At 38.7% G+C, this 18,960-nt stretch overlaps 1 protein-coding gene across 1 annotated transcript in view; it reads left to right on the top strand.

Moving 5' to 3' along the window:
• Nucleotides 1-18,960, top strand: part of TTC33 (tetratricopeptide repeat domain 33) — a 50,872-nt gene that overhangs the window by 19,171 nt on the left and 12,741 nt on the right. The window contains exon 2 of the mRNA XM_035309268.1: nucleotides 5,911-5,992. Within this exon, the coding sequence (XP_035165159.1) occupies nucleotides 5,911-5,992 (82 nt within the window). The remainder of the gene's footprint in view (nucleotides 1-5,910; nucleotides 5,993-18,960) is intronic.

Below are 18,960 nucleotides of genomic sequence, written 5' to 3'. Positions count from 1 at the left end.
GATGAAATGCTATTTCTCATCTGCTCTTCTGCGGAAGTTCCTAAGAGAGATAAGTCTCTTTGAAGTAATTGTGGAGCTGTTTAATTGTGGGGTATATTTGGCTGATTTAGTTGTAACAGAATTTTGCTGCATAAAAGGTTCTGCTGTATAAATCTGACTTCTTTTCACTGTTTGCACTGTGCATGTCCAGATACCAATGACATGATACCATGGGGTCTAAAACGTGCAGGAACGCGAACTCTTATGAATAGTTAAGCTTTGAAATGATGGGCATCAGCTGTGTGCATGCTGTTCTGTCCAATGGTAGGTTCCACATAGTTCACCAACTTGAAGGGAAGCTACAGCAAGCTTGTTTGCATTTATCTAGCATTTACTGTGGGGTAAGAACATGTATGCGGTCAGTTGCTGTTGAAGAACTATAATGTACTTCTTTACCTGTGGTAATTAGTATGGCCATACTTCAATCAGCCTGTTTAAAAAAAAAAAAAAAGTTTCATTGGAAGCTGCAGCAGGTAGCAAAGCAGACAGTTTTAACTTTATCCCTTTAAAATCACAGGTAATATATAGTACATTATTTACCATAAAATAACTATGCTGTTCAGCTGCAACCTGTTGGTGATTCATCAATAGCACCAGAATCATCTGCAATTAAAAAAAAAAAAAAAAAAAAGCTTGAAGACATAATAATCTTGTGAAGACTACCTGTGAGGTTAAATGTGCTGTAGGTCACGAATAATGGACTAGAATTTCATATGTACATTTAGATTAACGAAAAAGCTTGTTTTTACCTGCTACTGCACATTGTTCTTGCTAGATGCTCATATAAAGTACCAGTTCCCTCTCCACACCCAGCAGAGGAAGCATTTTACTACTAAAAGATCTGTTTCTCATAGAGGACTCTCAAGTTGTTTAACACAAGAAAGTTGTGCTGCATTTGTTCTCTTTTATTGCTTTTAGTATTCTCCTTCACCTGTTCCATGAGTCTTCTCCCACAGTGCAACCCTGCATCATCACCTAGCTTGTGAAAAAGGAAGTTGGTTCCTATGATCAGATACTCATTTGCTTTTCATTTCTCCCTCCTTTCCATTTTATGTACCCTGTATAGTTACTGGCTGGCATTCTTTTCCTCCAGCTTCCACCAAAGTTTGTTGAATTTGCCCCAACACTCGATTAAGGTTGCTCTTGCTGGTGTTTCTGGTGGCCACAGACCATTTACCTTCATCCTCTGTGATGCGGTTCAAGTATTCGACATGCTCTTTTTTGAAATCTTGTTTTCCGCTGGCCTCTGTCTAACTTGTTGTTCGTTGTCCTCCTGAAACACCTGAAATTCTCCAAGTCCCTGAGAATTCTGGGGAGTTATGTCTCCTCTTTTCTGCTGACATGGCACTTCCGTGATTTGCCTCTCTCCTGCAGGCATGTTTCCTGAATGTGCTGCCATCTCACCTCTTCAGTATATTTTACGATGTTTTCAATGTCATTCTGTGTGTGCCCTGTTTCAGTCTCTGCCTGAAGCATCAACTATGCCAAGCCTTTCAGAGTAAAGCTGCAGCAGTCTGGTCTATTATATGTAACTTGAATCAAGTTGTTTTGTTTTTTGGATTTTTTTTTTTAAACCCAGAAGCATCTAATTAAATACAATTAACGAATATACAAATTTGGCATAACAATTTTGTTTAAGAGCACAAGAGATCCCGTTTTCCCAGAAGTGTTATTGAAAAAATGAAGTGTAAGCATAAGATGTTTGTTTCATAAGTTCACAAAGCTGCACGAAAATCTGCCAAGTCTCTATAGCTCCCAGATGGTCAGTAGCATGTCTTAAGAGAGCAATTTTAGTATTTCAGGGGAGCCATGGGATTTCATGTCGTTAAGTAAAAATTGGCAAGATCCATCACATCTTGTACTCTGAAACCATCCCAGATGTGTCCAGTTTTCAGTAATTTCTTCTTTTTTTGGCATTTCAGTGAAGAAAATAATAACTGCGTTCTGGTTATAATTGCATAATCTTTTCCTTTGTAGTAAGGTGTACTATTTTATTGAAATCACTGTGGGTAGATTAAAGTCAGTATACTTTATCTTTGTACTTGCATAAATAACAACTCAGTATTTCAAAATATGACAATCTTTTCTTAAAAATGGTTTGTATTACTGGAGTTTAGAGGCTTAGTTACAATGCATATTAGGGTTTTACTTTTGCAGCAATATTAATTTGATTTTCTATAAAATGAATATATGTCCATTATTAATGTTCTGAGGTTTCTTTATGGTTACATTAGATAAGCCTTTAAAGTAATCCCGGATGTGTGAAAATTAATGACTTTGTAAGATTCTGTTTGTTTTCGTTTTGTCAGGAGATGATCAGATGTCCTTTCAAACTACAGGCCACTGAGGTTGCTGATGTCATACAATCCTAATAAACCCCAGGACATTTTTCTACTCCATTTTCCACCTCAAAGCAAGATCAACTTGCTCAGGATGTTGCCCAGTTGGGGTTTGGATATCTTAAATGATGGACGCTCCACCACCTGTGTGGGCAACCTGTTCCAATATTCAGTCACCTTTTTTTTTTCTTAAATTATTTCTTAAACAGAATTTCCTCTGTTTCACTTTATGCCCATTGCCTCTTTTCCTGTCGTTAGGCACCAATGAGAAGAGTTTGGCTCCATCTTCTTTACTCCTGCACCCACTTCTGAATCAGATATCTCTACGCTTTGATAAGATCTCCCGTGAGCCTTTTCCTCTCCAGGCTGCACTGTTCCATCTCTCTTAGCCTCTCCTTGTATGATAAGGGCCCTCCATGCGCTTCAGATGATGCCAATCATCTTTGTGGCCCCTGGCTGGACTTGCTTTGGCATGTCCATGTCTCTCTTGTGCTGGACAGCCTGGAACTGGACCCTGCACTCCAGGTATCATCTCACCAGAGCTGAGAAAGATCCCGTCCCTCAACCTGCTGGCGACGCTTAAAGCCCTCCACGATGCTGTTGGGCTTCTTTTCTATGGGGGCACATTGCTGGCTTATACTTGGTTTGTTGGCCACCAGGACTCATGGATCTATTTTCTGCAAAGCTGCTTTCCAGCCAGTAGGCCCCCAGCCTGCTGGTGCTGGGACTATTTCCCACTGTGATAAATATCAGAGTTTTCTGAGGAAAGTTTATAAAATCACCAGTGGATGGATCTGTTGTTTTTGAGTCTCATTCTTGTTTTTGATGCAAGTTTAATTTTTTTAAGTATTAGGTTTCATATCCCTTTTTTCTGAAGGGACATAGGATTCAAATACATGTTGCTGCATATCATCTCTGCTGTATATAGCATGTGTTCTGGATGTATGTGCTCTCATTCTCTATCAGGCACATTGGAAGGAGTTAAGTTTGGGATGTGATCTGCATTAAGATAAATGGAACAGCAATAAGCAAAAATTCTTTACCAGATGTGACACAGTAGTTTTTTGCAGCTTGGCTGATGGATACTGGCTTGTTGCAAGCTAGTAACTCAATTGTATGAGTTTATTTGCTTTCTAAGAAAAGAAATGGGAATAGCAAGTGGAATATTCATTAATTTTGTTTTAATTAAACCCAGAGCATGTAAAGCTCTCTTTTTCAAAATTATTTCTTCTTCCGTACAGTGATAAAGGTTCTATAGAATTCAGTTCGACAAGATCCTGAGGGACAGTAAAATGCTCAGATTTTTATTTTATTTTTTTTTATTTTAGCAACTCTACCTATGTATTAGCTCATTTCTAATGTCAGCCAAGGTTTTACTGGAACCTTGGTTTTACTGGAACACTGTTTTTACAACTGTATCTCTACAACTGTGTTCCCAGGTGATTTTTTTTGCAGGGCTTCTGATATTTAATACAGTTTGTAATCTGTGTATTCTCTCTGGCATTCCATCTTCATTTCTCTCAGATAAGTCTTTCTGGGGCTCAAAGGTTGGATTGAGTTTTTTCCTGACAAATGTATGTTTACTCTTCTGCACCTTTCGGATCACTGAACTGCTCTGTCCATACATACATCATAGACATTGTACAACGTTTTTGTGAACTAATGGCCTCCTTTCCCTTGCCTACCTTTATTCTGTTGACACTGTTGACAAATTGGCAGCAAAACCCAACAGAATTTTGGGCTGTATTTGCCTGTATTTGAAGCTACCTTCAGAGGTAGCCTGCTCTTGCTGTGAATTTTATCTCATTCAGATTGATACTTTGGTGAACCATGATGTCCTCTTTGTAGAAGTAAAATGCTTGTTCTTGTAAAGAAACTTTGATCTTACGCCTTTCTATTTCCGGAATGCCAGTGTTGTGCCTTCCTTTCTATCGTTTAAATACTGTCACTGTATTTGCTCAGGTTTCTAAAGTCTTCTAACTTTTTTCCTTTCTTCGTGCCCCCCCACCCCCCCATCTTGTGGCTTCCTACATGGCCAGGACACTGCCTAACTGAGCTCAAAATGCCCTTTACTCGTGTATTTCTCATAGCTAATGAAGGTTTTGTTGTGCTATGTCTGTGCTGGGTCTTAGACAAAGCTATAGTTCTCTACTGAAAAAGTGTTTTTTGCTAACTAAATGACAGCTTATGTTTCTACTAACATATGTAAGAAATGTGGTGATGTTTCCTGTAGTGTGAACACCTGCCCATGGAGTATGAACTGAGACTGCAAATGCACAGCTGGAAGCTAAACTTTGAGGAAATGGGAAAATGTTTTGAAACATCTTTTTACTTGTTTTTGAGTACTAAGCATGCTTAGCAGTGTCACTTACAAACATTTACAAATAATACCCAAATCATTACTGAGTGCTCAACTTCAATTGTGTTGCTTTTCCAATCTATTATTTACTTCCATTCAGTTCAGAAATCTCTGAAGTCTTCATGTGACTGATTTGGTGTGATGCATGCCAGAGGACTGAACAATGGGGGAAGGGAAAGAGAAGGGAGAATGGGAGTGGGGGAAGGTAACTATTTTAACTATATATCAGCTGTATGAAAACTAGTTTTATCTATATTATATTAAAAGTGCAGTGTTTATATCAAGAGTAACTGCTTTCATACCTTCACAGTGAAGTTAATGAAGTTAATAGAAATGTAATGGTTCCTACACAATTCTGTGTCAAAGGTGAATTTTGAAATGGAGGATTCAGAGATCTTGCTGCACTCAGAAGACTCATTGATATTAATGTGTGGCTTTCTTTTAGTCTGGAAGATTGCACCCCTCTAACTGTTTATTATGCTGTTACAGTTTTTTGGTGTAGTTTAAAACGCTAGTATGCATTTGTCAGAGTTCCACCTCTTTGTTTAGACAAAGACCTACTTTTTATTGGGTTTCGTGAACTCATTTCTTCTGTTTTCTAGGGGAGGGCAACATATTACAAAGCTACTGCATATTTCCCCAAAGTTGAATTATTTCAGTATATCTGTTTCTATTTCCTTTTTATCCTTATATGCCAAAGTTACTCAAACTTACGCATTTTAGTCTATGTAACAATACGGAAATGCCGGTGTATAACTCCAACAAGCTTTTGAGGTTGAAAACAAATTTTAAATGATGACTGTAGTAAGGCATGTTGCATTCAGCTTACATTTTTTTAATATGTGACTGAACATGATTTTTGACGAGGGGAACTGGATTCAGTTCAAGAATTCTAACTTTAGTTCATTGGTTTGACATAGGTTTCCTATGTTGACTTGTAAATTCAGTTGAGGCAAGTTGTATGGTAGTACTTAGCACTCATTGGTCACAAAAACAAATACCCAGTTCCTCAGAGCAATTCAGCATGTTTTACAGGGAAGTGGTTAGAAAAACCATTAATATTAATGAGATGCTATGGCACTTTAATTAGGAAAATGTTGGGTTTAAAAATAGAAATTCCTAATATAAGTCTTCTTTAAATATAGTGAGAGTGTAATATTGTCTTAACTGCAGGTACCGGGAGGCTATTCAGAAGTGGGATGAAGCACTTCAGTTAACTCCAGAGGATGCTACGCTTTATGAGATGAAATCACAGGTAAATCACGATAATTCTTTGTAAGTTTAGAAATGAAAACTCTGTGGTCATGACTAGATACTGGCCAATGTTGCTGTATGCATAAACTACATAAAAATTAATTTAGATTTCCATTTATTCTCAACACAATAGAGTATCTTTTATCAGGAGTAAAATATATGCTATATTCCAGCCAATCATAATAAATAACATCTTTGCTAGGATCTGAATTAGGATGTTGCAATTTAGTAGGAGCAACCGAAATATCTGAAATCTATATTTTGGAGGGAGCAGAGGGAGCCTTACTCTTGACAGATGAACAAGATGAACAGTGTGCCTGGGGGCTAGGAGTACCAACCGCACCCTGGGGTGCATCAAACACAGCACTGCTAGATGGTCAAGGGAAGGGAGTGTCCTGCTCTGCACCTGTGCTGGTGTGGTGTCCACTACTGTGTGCAGCCTTGGGTGCCACAGTGTAAGAAAGAGATAACAGGCTCCCCAGGGCACGGCACTGAGCTTCTGGAGTTCAAGAAGTGTTTGGACAATGCTCTCAGACACATGGTTTGGTTTTTCAGATGGTTCTTTGGGGACCCAGGAGTTCGACTTGATGATGCTTGTGGGTCCCTTCCAACTCTGATATTCTGTCATTCTGTAAGGTTTGACTCTGCCGTTAGAAATCTGCCTGCTCTTTTTAGTTGAAAGAGTTGACTTAATATTCTCAACATTAAACATGGCTACTGTACACAAGACATGCTACGCTCAGTTTTCACATTAAGTATTTCAAAGATAAATTAGTCTTGGAAAACAGCGTTAGTTGGAGTATATTTATGACATCAATTCATCAAAGCCTTTATTTTACAAATATTTTGATGAAAAAGGCTTGTAGCCATCAACACTTCTTGTCAAAGTTATGACATCAGTTTGTAATTTAAGTGTGTCTCTTTGTGTAGCTTAGATGGCAAAAGTGCCAAGATTTGTCATTTTGTTTGGATCAGGAAGCTTTTGACTCCATCTGTTTGCCAAGGTACAAAAGTACTTCCCCCCCCCCCATATTAAATAAAGATGCTGTTCTACAAATACATTTTTTATTTGAATTGAGAATGAGAACGAGAAAATGTATGGCTTCCACTTTTTTATTACTCTATTTTTCTGTGTTTAATACCTGTTAAGTTGCTTGTTTTGGTTGCTAAAGGCTTTTGTCCATCTTCCTCATCACATTTTTTCTATTTTTTAATTAATTTAATTCTTTTTCTTTTAAGAATATAATGGTTATGCTTTGTCATAGCTGAGATAAATGGAAACAGCAAACACCTGCCAAGCTGCTGAACATATTACCTGTGTTTTAATGTTTTTGTCTGTGGGGCATAGTAGGTTAGCAGGCTAGAGGGAAGATGAAAAGTAGCAATGTTGTATATTTTTGCACATTTACAGAGACTGCTTCAACAGGAATGGACAGGAACTATCTCCTCACATCGACAGTTTAGGTTTCTTTTTTGGAAACATAAAAAACTTCTTGCTAATGTGCCACAATATAAGCACATTTTTATCCTCTGTGAGAGAGCCTTTTGTTGCTTCAGAGGAAACAGTGAGAGCTATTTCTTCTTCATTCATGTTTTCTGAAATCCTTAACTAATAGTTTAAGCCATAAATTAATTGTGTATGATGTTTTGTCACTTAACGTGTGTGACTACAAAAGTCAGAGGACAGGTAAATAAACTGAGGTGAAGGGAGAATGCTGAAACATACACGTGAAAGAAAGGCTCTTAAAAAAACGATTTTCCATCCATTTTACAGATTAGAAAGGGAAAAAAAGTACTCTTAGGGAAATAGCTACCCAAAATATGGGGGAAAAATACTTTTTTTAAAGCTGGGAGAAGAAAAAGAGAAAGGAAAAACAGCACATCAATGAATGTACTATGCCACTGTTGGGAAGCATGGTATATTTTTTAGTTTTAAAATTGTTATTGCTGCTGCAATTTGATTGTGGTATAAAGATAACAAAAAAGATGTGGTAACTGCTACTTTTTTCTGGATGTTAACACAACTTCTCTTATGTTGTCTGTGAACTGAAAAAAAGTTAGATTCTCTAAAACAATAAATTGAGTGTTGTTGGATTACTTTGTCAACATACATGTATATACAGGGTGAATATAGCTTGTATTAGAAAAACTTGGGTGGTGTGGGTGGAAAGATTTGAAAATGGTATCAGTCCTGTAGATTTTTGGGCTATAAATAAAAATTTAACTCTTGTTTGAGTAAAACAGACCACCTAGTAGGATATCTTGATATCCTTGGTATCTTCATAAGGTATCTTGAGCAGAGATGATTCGAGTGCTTGATTGCTGGCTACTTTAAGCAGAATGTTTTTGCTGTAGTATTTATTTTGCAATTTGTTTCTTCTCTGTCTTACTCAAGAGTATTCTGTTGAGAAGGGCAGTGGAAATAACGGGAGTACAGGGAATTGTTAGCTTACCAAGGTCTGGACTAGGTTGTGGAGTTACCTGTGCAAACAGATGCATACTACATCATCATTCAATTGGTACTCCAGATACAATACCTATTACTGGTGTGTGGTTGCATGCTTGGCACCCCCAATCCTTTTATTTCATCTAAGTGACCAAGGTGTATAGAATCATAGACTTGTACAATATCCGGAGTTGGAAGGGACCCACAAGGATCATTGAGTCCAACTCCTGGCTCCACACAGGTCTACCCAAAAATTCAGACCACATGTCTGAGAGCATAGTCCAAACTCTTCTTAAACTCTGACAGGCTTGGTGCTGTGACTACGTCCCTGTGGGGAACCTGTTCCAGTGCGTGACCACCATCTCAGTGAAGAACCTCTTCCTGTTATCCAGCCTGAACCTCCCCTTTCGCAGCTTGACCCCATTCCCTCTGGTCCTATCACTGGTGACTAAAGATCATCGCTGGCCCTTCCAATCCCCCTCATGAGGAAGCTGTAGGCTGTGATGAGGTCTCCCCTCAGCCTTCTCTTTTCCAGGCTGAGAAATATATAAGTGATTGGAGGAATATGTAAGTGACTTGGAAGAAGAGGATACATTGTTTTCCTCCTCACCAGGGAAGGGCTCAGAAACCAGCTGTGTGACTGTAATTTGGATTGTAAAACTTCTTTGCCTGTCTTAATGATACTGTTTGTTGGAGAGGAACAAAACCTGAAAGAATGATGGAATTTAAGCTTTCACTTCCAGCGCTCCCTTTCCTGTAGAAGGGAGCATAGCTGGACAGTTGCACTGTTTCTCTTTGGTTTCACTTTTTGTTATTACATAATATATTCTCATTCACAGTGTAACAGAAGATAAGTTTATGTACAAAATAGTGTGCATTTATAAAATTATTTCTTAAATCTTTTCAACAAAACCTCTATTTTAATCTTGCACATTCGCAATAGTTCTTTAGTACATCCAAATAACTATTACAGATGTTGTTTGCAGTATGACTTATGCTTACTGGAAGCTGATTAGTATAATGTGTAATCTGATACCTTTCTACTTTTAAAGGCACTAATATGAGCTGTAAAAGTCCACTTTTTGCCAAAATAGGAATACGTTAAGTCATTCCAAAAATATTGTGGTTCATATTTAAATGATACTGTCTTCAGGCTGAGTATGTAACTCCAATCCATCACACCAGTACAAATACTGAAGCTATTACTGTGTAGCTAAGTGAGAAAGTTTAGGTAGCTCCAGATCTGGAAGAAAGCTGTATACCAATTTCAGTAAGGGCTTGACCAGTATTGGGACCATGAAAATCTGCCTGTCTTGATGCGAGTCACATACTAGAGGAGGTGATTCATGCTAAGAATGACTTTGTACTATATGCAAAGATTCTTTATGGTCTATACTGATTTTCTGTCAGTGAAGAAAAGCCTCCCCGTGAGTCATGCTTTTTGAGAATTAACATAGGATGGGATGTTTTTAATTGGTCTGAATATCTGTGCATCCTGTTATGTTTATGAAGATTATCTTAGGTTGGGTTATATAGCAGCTCCCCAGTTTATCAGTATTTGCTTTCTCGGCAGCAAAGTAACATCTTAAATACCCCGTCGTTTAATATGCAGCTCAGAAAAATACACTAATGACACAATAGGAAACTGCAAATATTTATGGAAAGACTTAAAGATCCCTATTTTAACTGATGTGGGACAAATGTCTTTCCTAATTTCTGAAGAACGGAAATAGCATTTAAAGTTTTCAATTGTCAATGACAGTTGCATTAAGAGTATTTCCAGAAAATCATATGGGAGCTGTGGAATTGCTCAACTGTATTTTGGTTCAAAACCCATAAAAGTAGATGAGTTTCTTTCCTTCGCTCTCAGCTACCCTTTGATCCCTTTAAAAACAGATTATTATAGCGTGTTGAGAGGTTATGGGTGCACATATTGTTCTTTTCATGCAAGATGTTTCAATTTATGTAGCTTATATTCCCTTACCAGCTTAAATTGTTTCCCTGTTGCAAGAACACTGAGTATCCAGTAATTGTTTATGCAAGCAGTCCGTTTCTGTATTATTATAATTATTTATTGTTTTGGCAAAACTAACACCCCTAGTATTCATATTGGTATTAAATACTTGGTATCATATTCAAAGGAGTGTATAAAGCCCACCTACATTAATGTAGTCTCTTAGACTGCTTGAAATTCATTGAGGCCTAAGTTTTTAAACATTCATTGCATTATTTCACTGCTGCTTTGAATTACAAAGATGGAGGAGCATGCATGAAGGAGATGTGTGAATTTGGGTCTGAACTTTTGTACAGCAGACCAGCCAGGACACTCTTTTTGGGGCAAGAGAGATATCAAAGGGCCATGGTACATATAATGAACTTGCTTGGGATTCAGGCAGGATTCCTGAGAATTCCCCCAGCTAGTGTTACTCATGAAGTGATACTTGTACTACAGAGATCTCAGATAACAAATTCTCGAGCAGCCTGTGCAACTATGACAGTATTCCTGCAGTTCTTCTGGGATCATGAATCTGCATAATAGTTTAACATTGACGGGCTTTACATGAATTCCCCTATATTTGGGGGACAGGATCAATCTATTTGGTTTGCCATGCCTTAACACATTCTTAGCATGTCAGGTTTAAGGTAATGTGTGTATTTCAAAGTAAATGTAAAATAACTTATTTAAAGGCATCCTAAAGTGCACATGCAATTGTATATAGATATGTATTGAAACGAGTGAATGCAAATGTAAACAAACAAAAAGTGTTATCATAGAATTATAGAATGGTTTGGTTTGGAAGAGACCTTTAATATCAAATAATTCTCACTCCCTGTCATGGACAGAGAAACCTCTCACTAGATCAGCTTGCTCAAAGCCTCCATCCCAGCCTTGTACACTTGGGATGGGGAATCCAAAACGTTTCTGGGCAACCTGTTCCAGTGCCTCACCGTCCTCTGAGTAAAGAACTTTTTTACTAATGTCTAATCTAAATTTCCCCTCTTTTAGTTTAAAGCCATTCCCCCCTTGTCCTGTCACTGTACCCCATGACAGAGTCCCTCCCCAGCTTTCCTGTAGGCCTCCTTTAGGTACTGGAAGGCTGCTGTAATGTATCCCCAGAGCCTTCTCTTCTCCAGGCTGAACAACCCCAGCTGTCTTTGTAGGAGAGGTGCTCCAGCCCTCTGAGCATCTGGACTCTGGATTCACTCCAACAGGTCCAGAGCTGGGTGCAGGACTCCACGTAGGGTCCAATGCGTGCAGAGCAGAGGTAGAAAATCACCACCCATGCCCTGCTGGCCACGTAGCTTTTCATGCAGCCCAGGTTACATTTGCACTGCCAGCTCAGGTTATGTAAATTTAATAAGCTTTTTGGCTGTTTATCAGCTGTCTGAGGATCTAGTTTCTGTACAGCCCTGCATCCTCAATTTGCATTCATTGAACAGGATCAGGATTTCAGCTGCATATCTCTCTTTGTATGCCAAGCCCATTATAATGATATTTAAATTCTTCCACCCTTGTTCTTAAGGATTAAGAAATTCATAGCTCAGTGAAGAAATAATTTCAACTTCATTCTTTCCCTCTTTGTGCTTAAGAAATGATAAAGTTTCTAAGAAATGGCCAGATTTCATAATCAGTAGTTTAAGTTGTAACAAATCAGCTAATAATTGCTGATTTATATATAGTTGGTCATATATATATGGTCATTATTAATGATACGTTTGTTACTTAATTATAAATTTAGCTTAATACAAGCTCTGCATTACAGGCAATCAGTTGGAACCAGGCGATGGTAAAAGATCAATTTATGGTGATGACTGCTGCAAATCTGTTCATGAGGGATACTATGACAAAATAAAGAAACAAAATAAGAGAGGAACGTGGGTATTATTTTTTTTCCCCAGGCCCGCTAGAATCCCTCTGCTGGACCAGACCTTTGGCTAACGTGGCTATTACAGTCACTAAACTCTGTAGGTACAAACCAGTCTGAACTGAATTTAATGTACTCTTCCTATAGGCAGTCTTACACTCCTGTTTTCTTATAACAGACAGAAACTCTGCTACCAACTGCTGAGATCAGTTGATTTAAAAATAGCATTGTACATTTCTGCGAATAGAAAAAAAATAGTCTAGAAATTTACTAATTAAAAAAAATGTTACTTCTAAGCAAAATAGCAGGTCATGCTTACAGTGCAAATGATGTACCTGTGTAAGTTTAAGAGGAGATTTGCTGCAAGGGTTGGGGCAGAACATCTGCCTACTCTGAAGTTCTTGTGCTGTCCTTGAACTGTATTTGGCCTCTGTGGAACTGGATGAACTTCAGAATATGAGCTCCTGAATTCTTCATGTATTCTTTGTCAATATTACAGCTGTATGCATTATATTGACTCTATAGTTGTGATCAAAATATTTTTAGTTGTTCTTGATTTGTATTGGTTGAGATTAACCAGTTTGTGATGTACTGTAATTATGTAGTGTTCTAGTGTTACTTCCATTGTGCAAGCTAGTAAGCTAATAAATATTTTAGTGTTTTAGATAGGTTTATTTCATCTGCGAAGATACAAACTTCACAGATGCCTATCTATGAAGGATATAAAACCATCAGTGTCCAAAGGATGGCTACAAAGCTGGTGAAGGGTGTAGAGGGCAAGATGTATGAGAAGTGGCTGAGGTCCCTGGGTTTGTTCAGCCCCGAGCAGAGCAGGCTGAGGGGAGGCCTCATGGTGGCCTGCAGCTCCATCACAAGGGGAGCGGAGGGGCAGGCGCTGAGCTCTGCTCCATGGGGACAGCGACAGGACCCGAGGGAACGGCATGGAGCTGGGACAGGGGAGGGTCAGGCTGGGGGTTAGGGAAAGGTTCTGCACCCAGAGGGTGGTCGGGCCCTGGGACAGGCTCCCCAGGGCAGTGGTCACAGCACTGAGCTTCTGGAGTTCAAGAAGTGTTTGGACAACCCTCTCAGACACGTGGTCTGATTTTCAGGTGGTCCTCTGGGGACCCAGGAATTGGACTTGATGATGCTTGTGGGTCCCTTCCAACTCAGGATATTCTGTGGTTCTGTGACTCCTAAGAGCCCTATTACCTAGTGGGAGGGTGGGGGTGTGTGTAACAGAGGAGAGAGATTCTTCCCAGAAGTGTCCACCAAAATAGTAAAAGGCACTATTTACCAATGACAGCAAGAGAAATTCCAATTTTAAGAGAGCAAGAAAAAAAACACTTTTCAGAGAAAATGATTATTCTTTGAACAGATTTCTGAAGAAACTGGAGATACTTAGTTTATTTGAACAAGATGTTGAACAACCAGATTCAAGTTAACAGCCTTTGTTTGAGGAGGTTGGACTACATGACCTCCAGAGGTTCCTACTAACCTAACTGAGTTTGTAATTCTCTTCTTTGATCACAATGTAAGCAAGTATAAACAGTAGGGAGTTTCATTTTATTTATTTTTTAAATTGGGATGTAGTAAAAAGAGTTTACCAAGAAAACTGAGAATTCCAGGAAGGTCCATAACAAAAAGGTTTTGTTGTATGGTACAACAGCAATTGCTTTGTGGCATGGGTAAATGTGAACTGGTTACAGGTAGGAAGAATTTTATTTGTGACTATTTCAAAATGGGTTTCTGGATGGAAGAAGGAATTGGGTGATTTTCACTGGACTTGGAATGTGTCTATATATAGTGATTCAGCTTCAAGTCATTATCTAATCTAAAGTGAGGACTCATTCGGATTCATAACACTTCTAAAATATTGTGGGTAGCACAGGACAGGTCATGCTACTGCCTGGATTTTTTCACTTGGTCAGTCTCCTGATGACTGTTGCAATATTTGATTTTTTTTTTTCTCCACAAAGTTCTCCACTCTCACTTTTTAAAAAAAGCTAGACTTATTAAACAAAGTCACCATAGCAACATAGATGTTCTTTGCTTCAATGCATGTGATAATTGTAAGTCTGTGCTGGAATAAAATAACCTCAGAGAAGCCACCTACTGAACAGCTTTATGAGAAATATATTAAAAATGACTAGATGGGAGCATGTGCATAGGAAAGAACTTTTTCTGTTTTGTAAGATTTTGTTTTCTTCTCTAATTTATTAGTTTTAACAATGTTTTCTAATGAATTGCATTCACTGTAACTGGAAAATAAAATTTGCAATGAGATTACTTAACTGTGAAGCTTGAGTGCCATCTTGTTAATGAAATTTGCAAAAGAAGTTTCATGCAAGAAATTAGTAACAGGAAAGGAACAGAATCTTAGTGTCAGCTCCTAAAAGGGACATTCATAAATAGACACATATCTTGATCCTTACTTTATAGGAAGGTAATTCTGGCAAAACAGCCCTTTTCCCTCATAGCTTGCTTGAAAATAAGTATCTGTTTTGCTGATAAGATTGCCTCTGTGGAGGTTTTTCTAAGAATAATTATGACAAGTAAAAGCTTAATATCTTTGTCCTTTCAGATGACAAGGTTATATTGGTGCATTTTTCTGAGTGATATGTAGTTTCTCTGAAGCATCATGCTATTTGTGTGGTTATTGAAAATACCCTAATGCAACCAAATTAGTTTTTTTTTTTTTTTAAGGTGAAAGTCCATTTTAAAGAAATGCAGAAATGCTGTGTGACTAGTCTAATTTATTCTAGTAGTTTGTGACCATTAAAATAACGCTTGCTTGTTCCTGTTTACACTCATAATCTGAGTATTTGCTAGAAGTGACTAGCAGAGAATAGCAGAGAGTAACAACTATTAATCTCTGTCAAAAAAAAAAAAAAATCCTACCAAAAATACATGGACATATTTGTCAATATAAATTGAACCAAAAAAGATCACACAAAGCAGCTGATGAAGTAATGTAATTGTATGTGTGTCTGGATTCATGCTGATTATAGCTTGTGGTTTAGAGTCAATTGTACTGTAGTCCAAAAAAGATTAAGAAAAGGTCAAGAGCTTTGTTGTACTAAGTACGACAGAGCTCCTGACAAGATACATTCTCCACATGGAGAAGTTCCTTCTGAAAGGAATTCAACCAAATCAAAGAGCATGGTTATGTCAAAGAGAGCATTTGGGGGTAAGTTACCCAGTTCTCTTCAGAATAATTGTGTCAATACAGTTAAATATCCAAGTCTAAACAAACTTACAAATATAACAAATGACTGTAACAATAAGAAGATAAAATACAGCAAAGTGGCTGCAAGTATTATACATAATAAATGTGGGTGTAGAGACTGCTACTGGTTGACAGATTCCTGTTTGGTCACATATCTGAAGAAGAAGATAATAGATCAGCTCAAGTATTTCAAGCATCTGCATGGAGATGAAAGAAAACCTGGAGACATCTTTGTGAGAAACAGAAAACTAGACAATTATACTCATGCCATGTTTGACCAAGTAAAAGTAACTTATTCAAAACCAGATAAACGAAGCAAAAAATGTAAATTCTTAAAATGAGCTTAAAATCAATTTGTGTACAGTAGGAAGTGAGCCCAAGACTTCGAACAAGACATTGTCAATCATTGTCTTATTATTTTTAATCAAATGAACAGTGGTTCATTATAGTGCGATATGTAGAGATCAAGGAAACCAGCAATGAAGAGAATATAGTCAAAAAAATGTGAAAGAGCTTTAGAGAGAGCAAAAGAACCTTCATAGAATCATAGAATGTCTCAGGTTGGAAGGGACCCTAAAGATCACCCAGTTCCACCCCCCTTGCCATAGGCAGGGATGCCACCCACTAGATCGGATTGCTCAGGGCCTCATCTAACCTGGCCTTGAATACCTCCAGGGATGGGGCATCCACAGCTTCTCTGGGCAACCTGTTCCAGTGCCTCACCACCCTCTGAAGAATTTCCTCCTAACCTCTAAATCTCCCACCTTTTCGTTTAAAACTGTTCCCCCTTGTCCTGTCATTATCTGATTGATCAAACAGTTGTTCTCCATAGTTTTTATAAGTGGCATATAAGTACTGAAAGGCTGCAATGACGTCTCCCAAGAACCTTCTCTTCTGAACAGCCCCCAGCTCCCTCAGCCTGTCTACACAGGAGAGGTGCTCCAGCCCTCTGAGCATTTTCATGTCCCTCCTCTGGACCCGCTCTAACAACCCCACACCCTTCTTGTGCTGGGGGCCCCAGACCAGGACACAGCACTCCAGGTGGGGCCTCACGAGGGCAGAGCAGAGGGGCACAATCTCCTCCCTCCCCTGCTGCCCACCCCTCTGTTGGTGCAGCCCAGGACGCAGTTGGCCTGCTGGGCTGCAAGCACACACTGCTGGCTCATGTCGAGCTTTTTGTCCACCAGAGCTCCCAAGTCTTTCTCTGCAGGGCTGCTCTCAATGGGTTTTTCTCCCAGTCTGTGCTCATGTCTGGAATTGCCCTGACCCAGGTGCAGCACCTTGCACTTGGACTTGTTGAACCTCATTAGGTTCACATGGGCCCACTTCTCCAGCCTGTCCAGGTCCCTCTGGCTGGCTCCCCTTCCTTCTGGTGTATTGACTACCACACAGCTTCATGTCATCTGCGAACTTGCTGAGGGTGCACTCAATCCCACTGTCTGTGTCACTGATGAAGATATTGAAAAGCACCAGTCCCAAGACAGACCCTGAGGGACACTGCTCATCCATCACCAGCCTCCATCTGGATGTAGAACCACAGACCACAACGCTCTGGATACAACCATCAAGTCAATTCCTTATCCACTGGATACTCCACCCTTCAAATCCATATTTCTCCAATGTAGAGATTAGGATGTCATGTGGAACCACGTCAAAGGCCTTACAGAAGTCCAGGTAGATGACATTGGTCAGTCTTCCCTTCTCAACTGATGCAGTCACTCCATCACAGGAGGCCACCAGATTGGTTAGGCACAATTTGCCCGTGGTAAAGCCATGCTGGCTTTCCCAGATCACCTCCTTGTTTTGCATGTGCTTTAACATTGCCTCCAGGAGGATTCATTGCATGATCTTGCCAGGCACAGAGATGAGAATTTATATTTGTATTTATAATGATGTTTGGAGCTGTTGCAGTAGAAGGTACTTGTAAAAAGTACTGAATAGTCTGAGATGCATAAAATCGTTTAAGTAACGATATACTTAGATTTGTTTTCTATTATGAGAATAAATACATTAAGAGATAGAGTGTAAAAGCTAGTTGAGGTGTACAAAATTGTTCAATCTTGGTGGGATGTACACCTCTCCTCAGGTAGCAGTTTGACTCAGTTCATGGATCTGTTGCAGTTTGGACAAGCTGCACACAAAAAAAGCAGTTGAACTGAAAGTTTTAGAAAAATAAATAATAATCATTACAAACTTTGCTGAGAAAGTACAGCTGTTGGGAACTATTAAGTGAAAAGAGGGAGAAATGCCTATGACATGACATACAACTAAGGACTGTGTTTAAAGATCTTTAGGTACTTTAAATTCCAGTGTACAGTCTATTAAATCAGATTAAAGCAAAACCATGCAATTACTCTCCAGAAAAAAATAATTTTACTGAAATATCAGAGGTATGGATTCAAAGGCTTTATTGGAAGTTTTGCTTGCTGTGTTTCTTGTGTGCAGGGTTACTTTCTGAAGTAAAGCTCTCTTACTCTACTACTCCAGTTACCCTCGTACTGTGCGAGTACTTTGTGAATTAAAGTTAATTAATTAATTAACTCAAGATAATTGCATTTGAATCTTGCTTTATGCTACACTCATATTTGTTTAATATATCATGGAGCTGTAACGTTAAATAAATGCATTTTACTCTCAGCAGTGAGAATGTATTCTGATATTATTTGTCATGCTTCTGGGTTGAACAGTTGGGAAGAAAGTGGTTGCCCACATATGAGTCTTACTTGTGTGGTTCACATTTTCATCATACTGTTGGAATGCAGTTGTCATTTGTTTCTTACACTGTTATCTATCACCATAGCATGCGGGTGTCTGAAATCATGATCTCAGAGTGATGCAGGTCTTCAGGTAACATGCCAGTCTCATGGAGGTCTTGGAAAAATAAAGCAAGCTTTGAGACACAGTATGTGCTGTTAGCTATGATTTATAGCCTTAGTTATGGAGATTCAATGCAAGGGATAGAATGCTTTGGTTACAGGCTCACACTAACCTGTAGTGTTTGTTGAGTAAATGAGATTTCCAGATTCAGAAACCACCATTTTACATTTTTTATGTAGATTACTTCCTATCCAAGTAAAGCATTCTGCAATAGCAAAGCCTTCTCTCCAAATACAATAATCATTTTTACAGTTGTTTCCATGCTGAATTACAAGGGTTATTGCTATAGTTGTATCACATGCACTGTAACTATGTTGGGTAGGTTTTGGTTTTCTATTAAAAAAACACACGGGCATTTTGCAACAGTACTTGCTTATGTATTGTGATTAATTCTCAGTGTGTTTCTCCTTCACTGTAATATCACAGTTCTGTTATTCTTTTACAGAATGTGGGATTTGTAGGGGGGAGGGAGAGACACGGATGCCTTTAGAAGCAATTCATCTGCTTCTAGGAGAGTTGTGTAAATTGTTCAGATAAATCATCCTGTAGCACTC

The sequence above is a fragment of the Oxyura jamaicensis genome, chromosome Z (assembly GCF_011077185.1).
Source record: "Oxyura jamaicensis isolate SHBP4307 breed ruddy duck chromosome Z, BPBGC_Ojam_1.0, whole genome shotgun sequence".
Taxonomy (NCBI): domain Eukaryota; kingdom Metazoa; phylum Chordata; class Aves; order Anseriformes; family Anatidae; genus Oxyura; species Oxyura jamaicensis.
This window is presented reverse-complemented; position numbering and strand designations above follow the sequence as displayed.